The sequence below is a fragment of the Conger conger genome, chromosome 7 (genome assembly GCF_963514075.1).
Source record: "Conger conger chromosome 7, fConCon1.1, whole genome shotgun sequence".
Lineage (NCBI taxonomy): Eukaryota > Metazoa > Chordata > Actinopteri > Anguilliformes > Congridae > Conger > Conger conger.
The window spans coordinates 34,146,745-34,161,207 of record NC_083766.1 but is presented as its reverse complement, the minus strand read 5'-3'; the positions used below and the strand labels follow the sequence as shown (position 1 = coordinate 34,161,207).

Here is a 14,463-nt window from a genome sequence, read left to right as displayed (position 1 = left end):
CATAAACACTGAACTGAACTGAAGCTAGAGAGGCCCGCAGTTCTTATGTTCTTATAGGACCTTTGGTGACTTGCCAGATGAGGTGCTGGAGAATTTTTGGCAACTCACTGTTCAAAGTGATCTCCATTTAGAGATAATGACCCTCACTGTGGTTTGTTGGTGTTCCAGATGCTTAAAAATTGCTAAAATTCCTCCACAAAATTGTTAAAGACTGATATTAAATTATAGGAAGTGTTTGGTTGAAAATATTTCTGCTAAAGGTGGTGCAGCCAGTTTCAGGGGGCAATTACATTTTCACAGGGGTGATTTGGGTGTTTGATTTTTTTTTTCATGAAATAAATGTAATAATTTTAAAATGTGTTTTGTGTTTACTCAGGTTCCCTTTATCTAATATTACATTGTCTACAGATCTGAAACCATTCAGTGTAACAAATAAGCAGTAATAGAGGAAATCTGGAAGGGGAAAAATACTTTTTCACAACACTGTAGCCAGGTCATATCCGGGTGAAACATGGGCTATATTGGGGTTAACCGATGCCGTTTTGTCAAAACATCTCTCAACTTAGATTTCCACCCCTCTACACGTCTATACTCTGTTATTGTTCACTGGGTTTTGTTGAGTTTATCAGTATTTCAGTACAATTACTCTTGAAAAACAGCATACAGACAAATAACAAGTAGTAACATTACGACATATAAAACATATGTATTTACGCAAAGACATAAAATCCAGTTAAAGTATTTTAGAAGAAATTACGTGGAAGAGAAAACCACAGGACAAGGGACTCTTGAGCTGCAGGTAGGCTATTGCGTATGTGCCCCGTATATTATTGACATATTAACTGGGTGATGTATGACACGAATTCACAACAACCGTGTTAAAATAAATATTGCAATAATTCATCACGAACCCATGTCTGTGCAACTTAAACCAGAAAAGAATCAATTAGTATCACTGTGCAACTGTTTCAAATTTCAACAACATCAAAGAAAAACACTGACAAAAGCCTACATGAAAACCTTTAACGCGTGTATTGAATTTCTTTCAGTAAAGTTAGTTTGAAGAAAGTATTTTAACCGTTTTGTTTTAATGCTTCTTATCATTAGCAATCTAATCGAACATCTTAATTAATCGTTAATATCGACGCCTCGCCGACGTGAAGCTGAATACAAATCTACTTTGGCTTATTTCCAAGCGTTATTTCTGACACTGGCTATGTTTCATATCGGTCCAAACACAGCTGGAGCTTCATAAACTTCTGCAGGTTCAGCATTTCCTGTTTTAGCATGAAGAAATGTTTTCATGTCAGTACAAGTTCTATATCTCGCACATAAACTTAGGAAAGAAAATAAAGGAAAACGAATAATTATTAAACAACATTTTTCGTCCCGGAGCCAGGGAATAACGGGTTTAAATAAACAGGTAAAAGCTTACTCTACCTGATGTTCTGATTTCTCTCTTGAGGACAACTCGGGAAAAAAACACAGAAGCATACCGAACCTCCAAGCCTGTGCGCAGCACCGTGTGACTAGCTGATAAGAGGAAGGACTTTAGTTATAATGCCTTTTTTTTTTCAGTCAACACCCATGGACCGTTTTACGCAGCCACGCTGTTGGATCTAATCCAACAGAAAAAAATCTACACGAGATAGAAAATAAATGATGGGACACGCATAATAATCACGTATCCTAGGGTAAACTTCTAGAATTCATTTAAACTTGGGAAGAGACACTGCTGGACCTAGTGTCTTATTAAGGGGGGCGATGGATTCACAATATATTGGGGGTGACGGGGGCTCCCCGTATACAGTAGCCTACAAGACAATAGCATATTTACTTTACAAGTTACGTTGAAAAATTAAGCTTTACTTAAGGTGCACCAACATACAATGTGTATACAGCCAGGCTGTTATTTATTGGTGTTGGTTTGACTTCTGTGCGATTTGTATACAAAAATCTAGACTAGTATCTTATGTCTTTAGTGTAGGCTGCTTATTTCAGTACCAAGACAGTTTTTCATACAGCGCACAGACTGGTCATTTCCTGCTTTGGCTAACCAGAATGATGGAATTTCAGACGAATGGAATTCTATTGCACAATTTCGGACTGAAATCATGCATATCCAAATACAGTGCTGTGAAAAATAATTTGCCGTCTTCTTGATTTCCTCTAGTATTACATATTTGTCACACTGAATGGTTTCAGATCTTAAGACAAAATATAATATATGACAAAGGGAACCTGTGTAAACATAAGACACATTTTTTGTGCTTGTCAATGGAGGAAAGTCAAAAGTTGAAAAAAGTTTTTAGGATGACACACCCCATTATGTCTTCCTTATAGCAAATACATAATTTCATAGTAAGAACCAATAGTCAAACATGGTGGTGTTAGTGTGATGGTGTGGTGATGCTTTCTGGACCTGGAAAACTTACCATATTGAACCATGAATTCTTCAGAAAATGGGAACAGCCAGTCAACTGTCCATGAGCTGAAGCTGAAGCTTAATTGGCTTATGCAGCATGACAGTGATCCAAAATACAAAAGCAAGTCAACATTTGAATGGCTGAAAATAAATAAAATTACATTTTTGGAGTGGCCTAGTGAAACTCCTGACTTGAACCCAATAGAGCTGCGACAAGATAAGCAGTACATGCTCAAAAACCTACAAATTTGTGTGAATTACAGCAATTCTGCAAAGAAAGAGGAGTAAAAGTATTTTTTTCCCCTAATTTATTTGTTTAAATATATTACATACATACATACATACATACATGCAGTTGAATAAACCATTAGCAAATAGCCATGTTGCCCAGTGATGGATTGGTCACCTGGCCAGCGAATATTCCTGCCCCTCTGGAAACAGAACGTAAATACCACAGAACTATACAAGAACGTATTACTGTTCTTAGAACTGTTCCTATACAGTTCTGTGGTATTTATGTTCTGTTTCCATTTATATAGATATTTTCTATCTGCCTCTGATGCTACATTAACCATTTTTCTAACCACCTACAAGGCTGCTTATGGTAGATACATCCTCTGAGGGAGATAATAAATACGAATTTGCATGTACTATAACTAACCAAAAAGGCACAATAACTAAAAAAAAAGGCATAAGCGTGTGCCCAGCCTGTAACTGGCCAAAACAAAATGAAGGCACGTCAATTGGGAGCATAGCAAATATAAATCTTTGAAAAAACATGTCCGCCGCATTCCACGATGAATCATGAGACGTAATTAATATTTACCCAACTCAAAAAAAACGTCATAATGTTCCACTTTCGGTACTGAAACAGTTTTACAACATACAGAGGGTTGCCAAGCCAGTTCATCATTCCATCAGAAACGAGTGTAACAACTTGCTCTCCATCCTGGGCCCTGTTTCACATCCCTTAACCAATCCAGGATAATTTGATGTGCCATATCAGCCATCTCACAGGTTGGCTCCTGTTCAGGAAATGTGAATTAGACTATGATTTGATCTGTCAGTCAAGCATAAAGATGCACGCCAAAAACAGGACCACATTCCTTATGCACAAAGCAAGGTGAGGGAACCCTTTGCAGGATCATGTAACTCGTCAACATTTTTCCTCTGTTATTTTTCTTTTGTTTTTGTAGTTGTAGATCACAAAACTATGGCACCACTGGGCCACAAAGCAATCCTAACTAGCAAATCAAACAATGGGGCAACCCCAGTCAGTCCTCCTGAGGAGCCTGTACAGCAGCACAATGCCGTATCACAAACTGTGGCCAGACGACTCCCCTCAGTTAACCAGGGAACAGCAGTGTTTTGACTGGTTCACTGCTTTTGATATTGATGTTAGTGGAGTTTCAACCAGTCTCAGATTTGGAGATTTCCAGGCTGGCCTTGCTTGATTAACATTAGAAATGTCAAGCAATGCCTATCCAAAAGCCCCTGTGCATTCCTGGGAGTGGAGCTCAAAGAAGTGGTCCTGACTCCACATTCATTTTGCAGGACCTTTTCATGGTAAGGTTTTCATAATAGTAGTAGATTCACATTCAAAATGGTGGGAAGTTGGATTAATTAGCTCTATGTCTTCCGAGGCAGTGACAGCCACACTGTGGCAGCTAATGGCTAGACATGACTTCCTGATGTAAATGTCTGCCATAATAGCACAGCATTTACTTCAGCAGAAATAAAGGATTTCATGCAGACAAATGGCACCAGACATCAGAAGGTGTCACTATTACGCCTTACCATCATTCATGCAACAGGCAGGCAAAGTGCATGGTGCAGAGCACAAAGGAAGCACTGCAAAGGATAATCCAGGGTGATTGGCAGATGTGACTCTGCTGTAATAGGTAAAGGCACACTGAGGGAATTCCAAACCAGAGACACTGTGCACAGTGCTGAGGGACCTAAGCGGGTGTCAGGTTGAATTGTGGAGGTTATGGGACCACTGTCAAATACAGTGCATACAGAAGATGGATAAGTGCATTGGTGCCATGTGGACCAGCAAAGGGGTTGCTGCTGTCTGCACCTGGCACAGCACCTCTGCCATTCTATGGAGGCTCTGAGGAGTTTTACCAGTCCTCAAACCAGTCTGGCTGAGAATAGAAGCTCCCAGTCAAGGCACCACAAGAGGAAGTCCCGCGATAACCTCCAGTCACCCATCAGTGGCCCGTCCATAGTCCTTCCTAATGCTCCACCTGAGAATTATTTTTTAGAACTATCATGACAACCAACATCGTTTTGATTTTGGTTTTGGCTTGTAGATCACTAAATTATGGCATCACTCGAGAGGGCATATTTATTACCTGTAAAGAGCAAGAACTCATCAATCAGCAAATCAGGCCTTGCCAGAGCAGCCAAAATGACAGAGGAATCCTGGCAAAGTCTTGTAGATAAATTAAATGCATCAGAATACTTTTATTCACTTAAGAGTGGATAATTTAATTCTGCTAAATTTGAAAGTGCTGTGAGGCGCTTAATATTTGTGCTTTCTGACCATACAGAAATATTAAATTACATTATTTCTCCTGACTCCCCAGGGCATGTGACAACCGCAAGTTGCAGTCCGCACGTCAAAGTCAAAGATAAGAATAATTGCAAACAAGTATCCTCTTTATTGCAAGTCTACATTTTCAAGCAGCTATTGCACAAGTAGGCCTAAGAAGTTAAGCATAAAATCCAAAACTATCTTGATGGAACCAACAAGCAAAAGTCTGAAGTTTCGAAGCCCGCCTTTGCAAATGCCCAATGATAACCGCGACAGCATGCCCGGCAACTTCAGCGCCGTTGAATCGGCTCATTATCCCCTCATTTTATGAAGTGTCTGCCTCACAGAACTATAACGTTATCTGTCAAACGTTTGAATCCCACCCGGAAGCAGGTCTGTTGACGGTAGCTAGTTGTTTATTTAAAATTTGTAGGAGCCTTTTTAAAATTCATAATGTCATCCATTTTGGATTAGATTACTTTGTTTTGATGTTTTTGTAGTTGGGCATTTACGCACCTCTTTCAATAATGCCATCAAATTACTCTCGCAGCCAAGAGGCAACCATGAATTAATTTGCAGCTATGTAAACTGCCGTTTCCATGGGAGCAAAAGAACACAAATCAATATACCTAGCATTTGCTTTGTTTCATCTTCGAGGGCTGTGCAAGTAGGTTTTCAACATAGATAGCTAGTTAATGTACGTAAATATAAATGACACTACCGTAATAAATTCACCTGCAGATGTTGTATTTTCTTAAAATGACATCTTAGACAATATTTACGCAAGCGGAAAACTATTCAGCAAAGCTTAGCGCTAGTTAACGTTAATTGCTGATTAAGTAGACTAGACTTGCTAACACGTTGGGAGTATTTTAATGTGATAAACTGACTTGTGGTTTTTAAACGCACATTTTACCCACTTTCAATCAATGATAAGAGCAGGACCACGACGGCACCGAAAAACAGGCAAATTTCACTAAACATTCCATTGTTTACATTTATGAATTAACAATGGCTCTTATTGGTTGACTTGGCGCTCATATTTGGCAGTTGGTACCAGTTCGAACTGTAGCCAGGTCAATATTTTCGCTGGACACTTATTAGGCTATACCCCGCGTTAAAAATAATTAAACTTGACAATCATGCCAAAGAAGAAACAGACTGACGAAGAAAAATTGACGTTAGCAGAGTCCTTCATAACTTTCCAGTAAGGAGCCGATTCTTTTACATTTAAACTTAGCTGAGATCAATACTTCGCTGTTTTTTTAATTTATTTATTTATTTATGGACTAACAGTAAGAATGATATGTATTCGAAATGTCTCGGAGGCAGAAGGTGGCTAATAACAAGAACAGTATGTGCCAACTTTACATGACATTATTATTTTTATTTAAATTAGCTAAACCACTGAGATTTACTTATTACCTACCCGTCTATCTTGATTCATAGCATATGGCTGAATTACAAAAATGTATTGTGCAATGGGCTGTCATTGTCTGAGAGCATGCATAGCCTGTTATGTTTGGTTCTATATTTGCCTTTGAGACATTTCTAATATACATTTTATGTAGCAGTAAATGTTTATAGACTTTGAGAAAGTTTGAGAGAATTGGTTGCCTTCCATTTTCAAGCCATGTCTTGTATTTCTAACCTTTCCAGAATTCAAGTAAAGAGAAAAGAAGTAGCGGATTTCCAAGAAGAAGTTAGTCTACTTGAGTACAAGAACCAAAGATATAAGGATCAAGTAAGAGCGTTTCGCATGCATTCAAAGTAACTTCAGTCTGAATATGCACTGCCCTTTTAAATTTTCTACTCGGGAGGCTTTAGTGAAAATTCCATCCCAAACCAATAGGTAGTGAACAGGGTCTCTGTGGCAAAACGTTCACGATTTGCGGTAGGTATTCAGATGAGCCCTTTAAAGCGAATCATTCTATATGGAGGTGCAGCCTTGCAGGTACCTTCCTGCTATTAGATGAGGTTTACAAGTGTGTAGTGCAGTGATGATGATGTGAATAATGAAGTCGGTGTGTGTATGTGTGAATGTGCGCATGTGTGTGTCTATGCACATAGAGGCAACAGCTAAAAGAGGAGCAGTTGGGCCACATCAGGACTCTGCATAAGCAGTTAAAGGACAATGAGGGAAAGCTTGTGCAGAAAGAGGTGGCATGCAGGGAGGAGGTAGAGCAGACCCGACAAGAGAATGTGGAGCTCATCAAGACCCAGGAGCTGCAGCTGGAAGGTACAGAGTGCCTGACAGGCACCTCCGTATGTACCCTGCCCTCATCTGTGTGCGGATGCCCTCCACACTGCAAACGGGCAAAACAATGTGCTTTTAAATGTGGCATGGTGGTGCATTTCAGCTAAAATTGCTTTCCAGTCAGTCATGGGATATTTTAGTCAGCTGTTATTCTGAAGGAAAAGAAAGCACTTGATGTAGAACAGAGCACAGAGAACAGAGAGTACAGTACTGTACCAAACGTGTGTATGGATGCTCTTGTGTATATGCATGCTTGGATGTGCACCTGTGTGTTTACGTCCGTATGCGTGTATGTGGGTTAAGAGTTGCAGAAAGAGCTCACCAGTCTGGAGAAGCAAGTCAAGGCCTCGCAGACAGAGAAGCAGATCTGGGTGGATTATAAACTGCTGGGCAGCCAGGAAAACCAACAACAGATCCAGCAGCTGGAAGATGAGCTCACACACATACACAGTGCCTTCCAGGAGATGACAGGTATTACATTACATTACATTACATTAATGGCATTTTGGCAGACGTTCGTATCCAGAGTGCCTTACAGTTGATTAGACTAAGCAGGAGACAATCCTCCCCTGGAGCAATGCAGGGTTAAGGGCCTTGCTCAAGGGCCCAACGGCTGTGTGGATCTTATTGTTGCTACACGGGGGATCGAACCACCAACCCTGTGGGTCCCGGTCATGTACCTTAACCACGACACTACAGTCCGTCAGATGTCTCCACCAGCACAGATGTATGACGGACTGACAGAAAGCGTCATTTTTTATAATCAAATACAGCCTCACACATGCACACCCCTCACACATATCTATACTGCTTAGCCCCAGATATTTTACTGCGTGACATCTGATGGTACTTCGAGAAGTGCAGTCCATTCTTTTACGTATGACTACATCAGAGACTACTGTTCATTTCTGGTACTTATATTCAGGTGTATTGAAATTAATATCCACAATGGTACAACATTTAAGAGCTGTTTAATATATATATATTTTAAATTACCACTGGACGCTGAAGGAAGTTTTGCTGAAATTAGTTACTAATTGTTGGGCACAAAGCAGCAGAGATGTTAACCAGAATTTCTCCTTAAAGGCAATACAAGCCAAAAGACTTTAGCTGGCTAATGCCTCATTTGAGTACTCTTCCTATCGTGTTTCTGCAGAGCACTTTAAACTGTACCTGTAATAATTTCTATAAGTCTATTTAACGTGCCTATTGAATCACTCCAGAGAGCATCGAGTGGACCATGCAGGAGGACATGAAGAAAACTGACAAGAAGACGGACAGGAAGATGGAGAAGGAGAAACATCTCGCTTCAGAGGTCCTGAAACATTTTCAGCACTCAGATTCCACAAACATCTGTCTTTAACTTTCACTCATCATTAAATACTTGAGTATTTTTTTCCCTTAATTAAAATAATTCTGTTCATGGCCAAAGTTTGCAAGTTGCATTTGTGAATGAATTAAAAACTTAACACTAGCTTAATAAAGTTAATTTTCCTTACTGAATTAAGTTAGATGAGCAAGACAATTTTAAGCAAACATGTTTATTGAATTCAGACTTGAGGTCACAGGCTTAATGAACAAATATCATTCGTTTTTATGATGGTGCCTTTCTCTTTCCTCAGAGAGCCATTAAACACCTTGACAAACACAGCCGGCTGGCCATCAAGGAGAACAAGTGGCTCAAGAAAGCGGTAATGTAGATATTCATTGTAGTGTGACCCCTTTACCTGGGAGTCAGGTGTGTTCACCCTCCCAGGTAAAGGGAGGGCCAGAGTTGTGATCCCTGCCTGTATAGGGCGGCCTGTAGCGTAGTGGTTAGGGTAAATGACTGGGACAAGCAAGGTTGGTGGTTCTAATCCCGGTGTAGCCACAATAAGATCTGCAGAGCCGTTGGGCCCTTGAGCAAGGCCCTTAACCCTGCATTGCTCCAGGGGAGGATTGTCTCCAGCTTAGTCTAATCAACTGTACATCGCTCTGGATAAGAGCATCTACCAAATGCCAATAACGTAATGTAATGTAATGTAATGTAGTTTAGAGATGACATTTAAGAATATGAAGCATGAAACTGTACGCTGCAAGAAAGTATGTACAAATTCAACACCCCTGAATTAGCCTGTCTACTAGCCACACAGGCATGTATATGTTCTGTAACATGTACAAATTCTCTGAAATGACGAAATTTTGTCTTGTGGTTACAGCTTTCCTTTTACAAATTAGAAGTTGCACGGTTGGAGGAGGCTGTTCAAAAGCTAGAGGAGGACAACTTGACAGTTTTAAGTCTACTGTTTGATCTGGAATTCAGCGACTCCAGTATATTCAGGTATTAGGGGCCAGCCTGTCCATTTGCAGACAGACAAAGGTAAGATGGATTTCCACCGCAGTCTCACCCTGTCTATTTGTCTGTTGCCCACAGTGACTCCTTTGCAAGCAAGAAACCTGGCCTGAGTGTGTGTGAGTCAGAAACCGCAGGAGAGACCATAGAACAGGGCATCATGGGAAAACCAGGTAAACCTCACCCGTCCATCTGTAAATCATAGCTTATGTTACTTGTGAATGTGTGCTTTCTCCAGTCCAGCTGTTTTTGTGTCCCTTTGCTGTATGAGGCCTCTTAAGAAGCCTCGCAAGACTGTGCTATAGAAAGGCCACAAGGTGGCGCTCAGAGTACGCTGAAAGAGAATAGTCCAAGAGAGAACAATCCACACAGTAAATCCAGTGCAAATTTCTAGAACTTGGAATTGCAGATAGCTGGACTACATTTTCAGGCTTGAACGCACGATCCTATATCATGACATTTACAACTGAACTCTTGTATCCAGTTCTGTTGGAAGGAAGAAAAAAAAAGAAGTTCAACAAGAAATTTGATGAAAACGGTGTCTTAGCTCACAAACTGCCTCATTGCAATACAACTGATGAAACCTGAGAATCAAAACCTCAATTAACATCAGTGACACTTTTTCAGTACATACAATGGCAGAAAGTATTCAGACCCTTCACTTTTTGCCCCCTTTATTGTGTGTGCAGCACACTTTATCTAAAAACATTTACATTTACATTTTTTACATTTTAGTCATTTGGCAGACGCTTTTAATCCAAAGCGACTTACAAGTGCATAGGTTCTACCATAAGTCAGAGCATCACATCCAGAAACTAGCAAAATACACAGGAAATGCTGTTCTAAACATAGTTGTCATCAGACAAACAAAACATGTTTATATTTTGTCGTTAGGGGTTATTACTGTAGATTGAGGGGCTATCTAAACTATTCTATCAAAACCTACAACTTCTTCTGATGTACAGAACATAAATATAAACTCAATCAAATCTGCTAAAATAAATATTGTTAAACGTGATCCTTATTCATCAGCTCAACCAACCATCCAATACTGAAGTGAGATCAAATCCAGATAAGTACTTAATTATGAGCTAATTAAAGTCTACTTAACTGGGAGCAAGCCTGGAACAAAAAGCATACGCACCGACTCCAGAGAGATTTCCCGGAGGTATCCATTTTCAGTTCTAACCAAGCCAAACCACACTTAGATTCAGCTCAGCTGTCTGGCAGGATGACTTTACAGGGCGTTATGGCTGCCTCTGAAAAAAGCAGGTTGCTTGTGCTCAGCTGGTACAAGTAATGCTGTTCAGCCTGTGAAAAGGCAGTGAAAACCCACAAAGTCTCCTTTTCAGTCTCTCTGTATTAGCACATTGGAGAAAACAATGGACACTAGCTTTTTTTGTGATGAAAATTCTACCAAGCTGCAGCTTGCAAGCAATATTCTAGCCAGTGAAGTGGTCTAATTCATTATTTGTTCCAACCTCATAATGCCATGTGTGCCTAGACATAATATTATTACCAGCCCTCAATACAGTGTAGAGACACACAGTACTCTTTGCATACTGTGAAAGACTGGGACACTGCAAAGTTCAAAATTTTATTTCATTTCATTTCATGGCACTCCACTCTATGAAGATGCTTTTATTGTTAAAGGTACAATAGGTAAGATTTGTAAGATTATTGGCCTTGTAAATCCCATTTTCCTATCATTGAAAAAGGGAAAATGTTGACTCAACTCTGCCTGTATTAATAGTCCTTAAATTCAGGTTTCAAAATATGCAGTTGATGGGCCGGCACCAAAACATCATATAGCTGTACAATAATTCAAGCTCATTGGTTGAGAATTGGCCCTAATTGCCACAGCCAATGGTGTTTCAACGTCAGCTTGTTCACAGAGAAGGGGTGGGATAAACAATGTTGCGGTTTGAGTGTGTTTGTTGCTGTAATTCCTCTCTTGACTTAGAAGTCCATAATTACCTATTGTACCTTTAAGCTGCATCCTGAATGGCAAATCATTCAAATCCCAGACTTAATTTGTATACCGACGTTACCGTATACACCCGACTAATAACATGCCATACAGCCCATGATCAGTCATGCCATGCTACACATTCACCACTCCTAGCAGTATTAGAGCCCTGCTTTGTATTGCTTGCTCATACAATAGGCTCCCTGGTGATTAGGGAGTGGGTGTGCACTCCTGGCACCTGCTCCAGAGCAGGCAGACAGACCGCTGGGCTCTGAGCTCAGTATCAGGTATTGGGAATGTGGACAAGGGGTGGCGCTGAGTCACATCCTGTCAGGATCAGTCACAACACACCCACTTCCCTGCGAGACGGCCGGCGTCTCTACAGCCTAAACACGCAGGCGGAAAGAGAACACGACAGCCACAGCACCAAATGCGGGCTTCGAAGGGCATCCCAGCAACAGAGCATCATGTCGACCACATTGCAGCCACGTTTGGTTTATACTCTGGGCGACTGGAGTGCGTTTATACTTTTCGCACTAGGAAAACAACCACAGTCTATGATTGGTTCATGAACACTCTGTAGCTGGACTATAAACGGGCCTGAAGCATATTGCAGCCTTGGGCTTTGCCTGACCCTCTCCCCCTTCCTCGCCCCGCCCCACAGCGGAAGCAGACGGGACTCCGGGGTGGCCAGAGGCCCCGGAGAGCGACAAGCCGTGCACCAGCAGCAGCCAGCCGAGCGCCCAGTCAGCCGCCTCCTCCACCCAGCAGATCTGCAACCTGCTGTACGGCCGCCAGGGCAACTTTCAAGTAAGCCAAACCGTGGGCCGTTTATGCTCAGGGGGAGAGGGGCCCCAGCAGTGGTGTGACACACAGAAAGGCTTAATTCCCAAAGCCAGACTGGGCTAATATTTCACAGACCTCATCCTATAGCTGCCCTGGCCAAATGCCCCCTTGGATATGCCCTGATGTATACCGCTGGACCGATAGCACTGCGAAACAGAACCTCTCATTGAGTTATTAGTGTTGCGGCACTGGGCCCACTCACGAGACAGGAAATTGTGAGTGAATTATGCTTTTGAAGTAATGGGAACATAGTGCAGCATTAACTGCCAGCAAAGTATAGCCACCTTTACATTTACTCATTAGATTTATCACCCACCGTTAATGCCAGTCATTTGCATTTCAGTGAAATGAGCAAATATGGAAATATAGTAAAATATACTAGGCATATATTCATTCCATGTTTTCAAGGTTTAAATTTTACATTTTTTTAAAATTGTGCTCACCAATTGGTGAATGGGAAGCTGTGGAGTGGATCTCTGCAGTAAAAATGAGTGTGAATCATGTGTGAGTGAGAGACTTACTGTACCTGGGAGAAACAGTGACACAAGCTACAGTAAGGACTTGGAGAAAAGTTACACAATATCTGTCGTGATAACAGAGCATGAAGAGACACAATATGACCTACACTAACAAAAAATAATAGTAAATTCTTAAGATTAAATTTGAATTGTAATACACAATCACACCATTACAGGACATGAATTTAAGTACAGGGAGGCAAAAATATTGTGGAAATTCTGTAAGGCAGGTAATCTGTGGCAACCTGGTTTTATCTCCAAGGACTACATTTGTCTGACTCGAGGATACTGCAAGGATCTATAATGCTGAGGGACATAATCCAACAATGAATCACATTGGTGTGTGTACACATCTTTACTGTAAAGCACATTTCAGTCTGAAAGATTAAAAGATAACACCGATCCAGCCTCATCGGCTGCTGCATGTACACTGAGTGAGCACTTTATTAGGTAGACCTGTACACCAGCTTGTTAGTGCAAATATTTAATCAGCCAATCATGTAGCAGCAACTAAATGCATAAAAGCATGCAGACATGGTCAAGAGGTTCAGCTGGATTTCAGACCAAATGGCAGAATGGGGAATAAATGTGATCGAAGTGACTTTGACCATGGAATGATTGTTGGTCCCAGACAGGGTAGTTTGATCTCACAAAAGTCTCTAGAGTTTGCAGAGAATGGTGCAACAAACAATGCATCAGACCTCTTAATTGGATAGGCTACAGCAGCAGAAGGCCAAAGTCTAAAAAATAAGTCTAATAAATACCTAATAAAGTGTTCAGTGCGTGTATACAGGTCAGCTTTAGCTGCGAGGCAGCACAGCGGGGCTACATTCATGTACTGCCACGGTGTTTGTTTTCTGAGCAATTACTCTTAAGCTGAGATGTGCTTTCAACATCAGTCCCCAAAGGCAGGATCAGTATCTTGGGGAAAATGCCGACATCACCTTACAGTAAATGTTTAGCCTTTTTAACACAAGGATGAAAGCACTGAAACAGAAACAGGGAACCCATGTGTTAGTCAGGATTATGAGTGAGAAGACATTAAATAAAAAGGTCCTGCCACCAAACGTTTCTGATACATCACGACACGGCCCTTAGAATTTTCCGGAACACATTCGCACACAACCAGAAACGATGCCGGCTGCACCAAAAATGCAATTTACCTATTCACACCTAGTGACCCTTGACCTACAGACTTCAGCTCGGCTAACTTAGCCAAGCTGCCTGCGTTTGAGGTCCTGTGGAGTCGTCTCCAAGAGCCTGCTTCCTCTTGGCATCGCTTGGAAGAGAGCGATGGTCGGGCGATATCTTAAAGAAACAATGCCCCTCCTTGTTCCGGGGGGAAGGGCGAGCTGATAGCCAGCCAAACAGGAAGGGTCTTCAGTGTGTGAGTGCCTCTTCTCTCTCTGTAGCAGGACCGTCCACACCTGGGGGCCCTGAAGCTGCTGATTCTGAAGGGCCAAAGTGCCGTTCTGCACCGGGTGCCCCCTTCCTGGGACACGCTGCCTCCAGGCCTGCAGCAGATCACCTCGGACTGGCCCGTCACCACCAGCATGATCCTCAGCAGATTCAAATAG

At 41.5% G+C, this 14,463-nt stretch overlaps 2 protein-coding genes across 3 annotated transcripts in view; one reads left to right on the top strand and one right to left on the bottom strand.

Annotated features, from left to right (window-relative positions):
• sytl2a (synaptotagmin-like 2a) overlaps window positions 1-1,530 on the bottom strand; it is a 25,630-nt gene extending 24,100 nt beyond the window's left edge. For both annotated transcript variants that reach the window (XM_061250200.1, XM_061250202.1), the window contains exon 1: window positions 1,441-1,530. The gene's annotated coding sequence lies outside the window, so the exon portion shown is untranslated. The remainder of the gene's footprint in view (window positions 1-1,440) is intronic.
• ccdc83 (coiled-coil domain containing 83) overlaps window positions 1-14,463 on the top strand; it is a 19,000-nt gene extending 4,537 nt beyond the window's left edge. Inside the window, exons 2-9 of the mRNA XM_061249383.1 lie at window positions 7,035-7,203; window positions 7,525-7,692; window positions 8,445-8,536; window positions 8,844-8,912; window positions 9,420-9,541; window positions 9,635-9,726; window positions 12,187-12,332; window positions 14,299-14,463. Coding sequence (XP_061105367.1) covers window positions 7,035-7,203; window positions 7,525-7,692; window positions 8,445-8,536; window positions 8,844-8,912; window positions 9,420-9,541; window positions 9,635-9,726; window positions 12,187-12,332; window positions 14,299-14,463 — 1,023 coding nt within the window. The remainder of the gene's footprint in view (window positions 1-7,034; window positions 7,204-7,524; window positions 7,693-8,444; window positions 8,537-8,843; window positions 8,913-9,419; window positions 9,542-9,634; window positions 9,727-12,186; window positions 12,333-14,298) is intronic.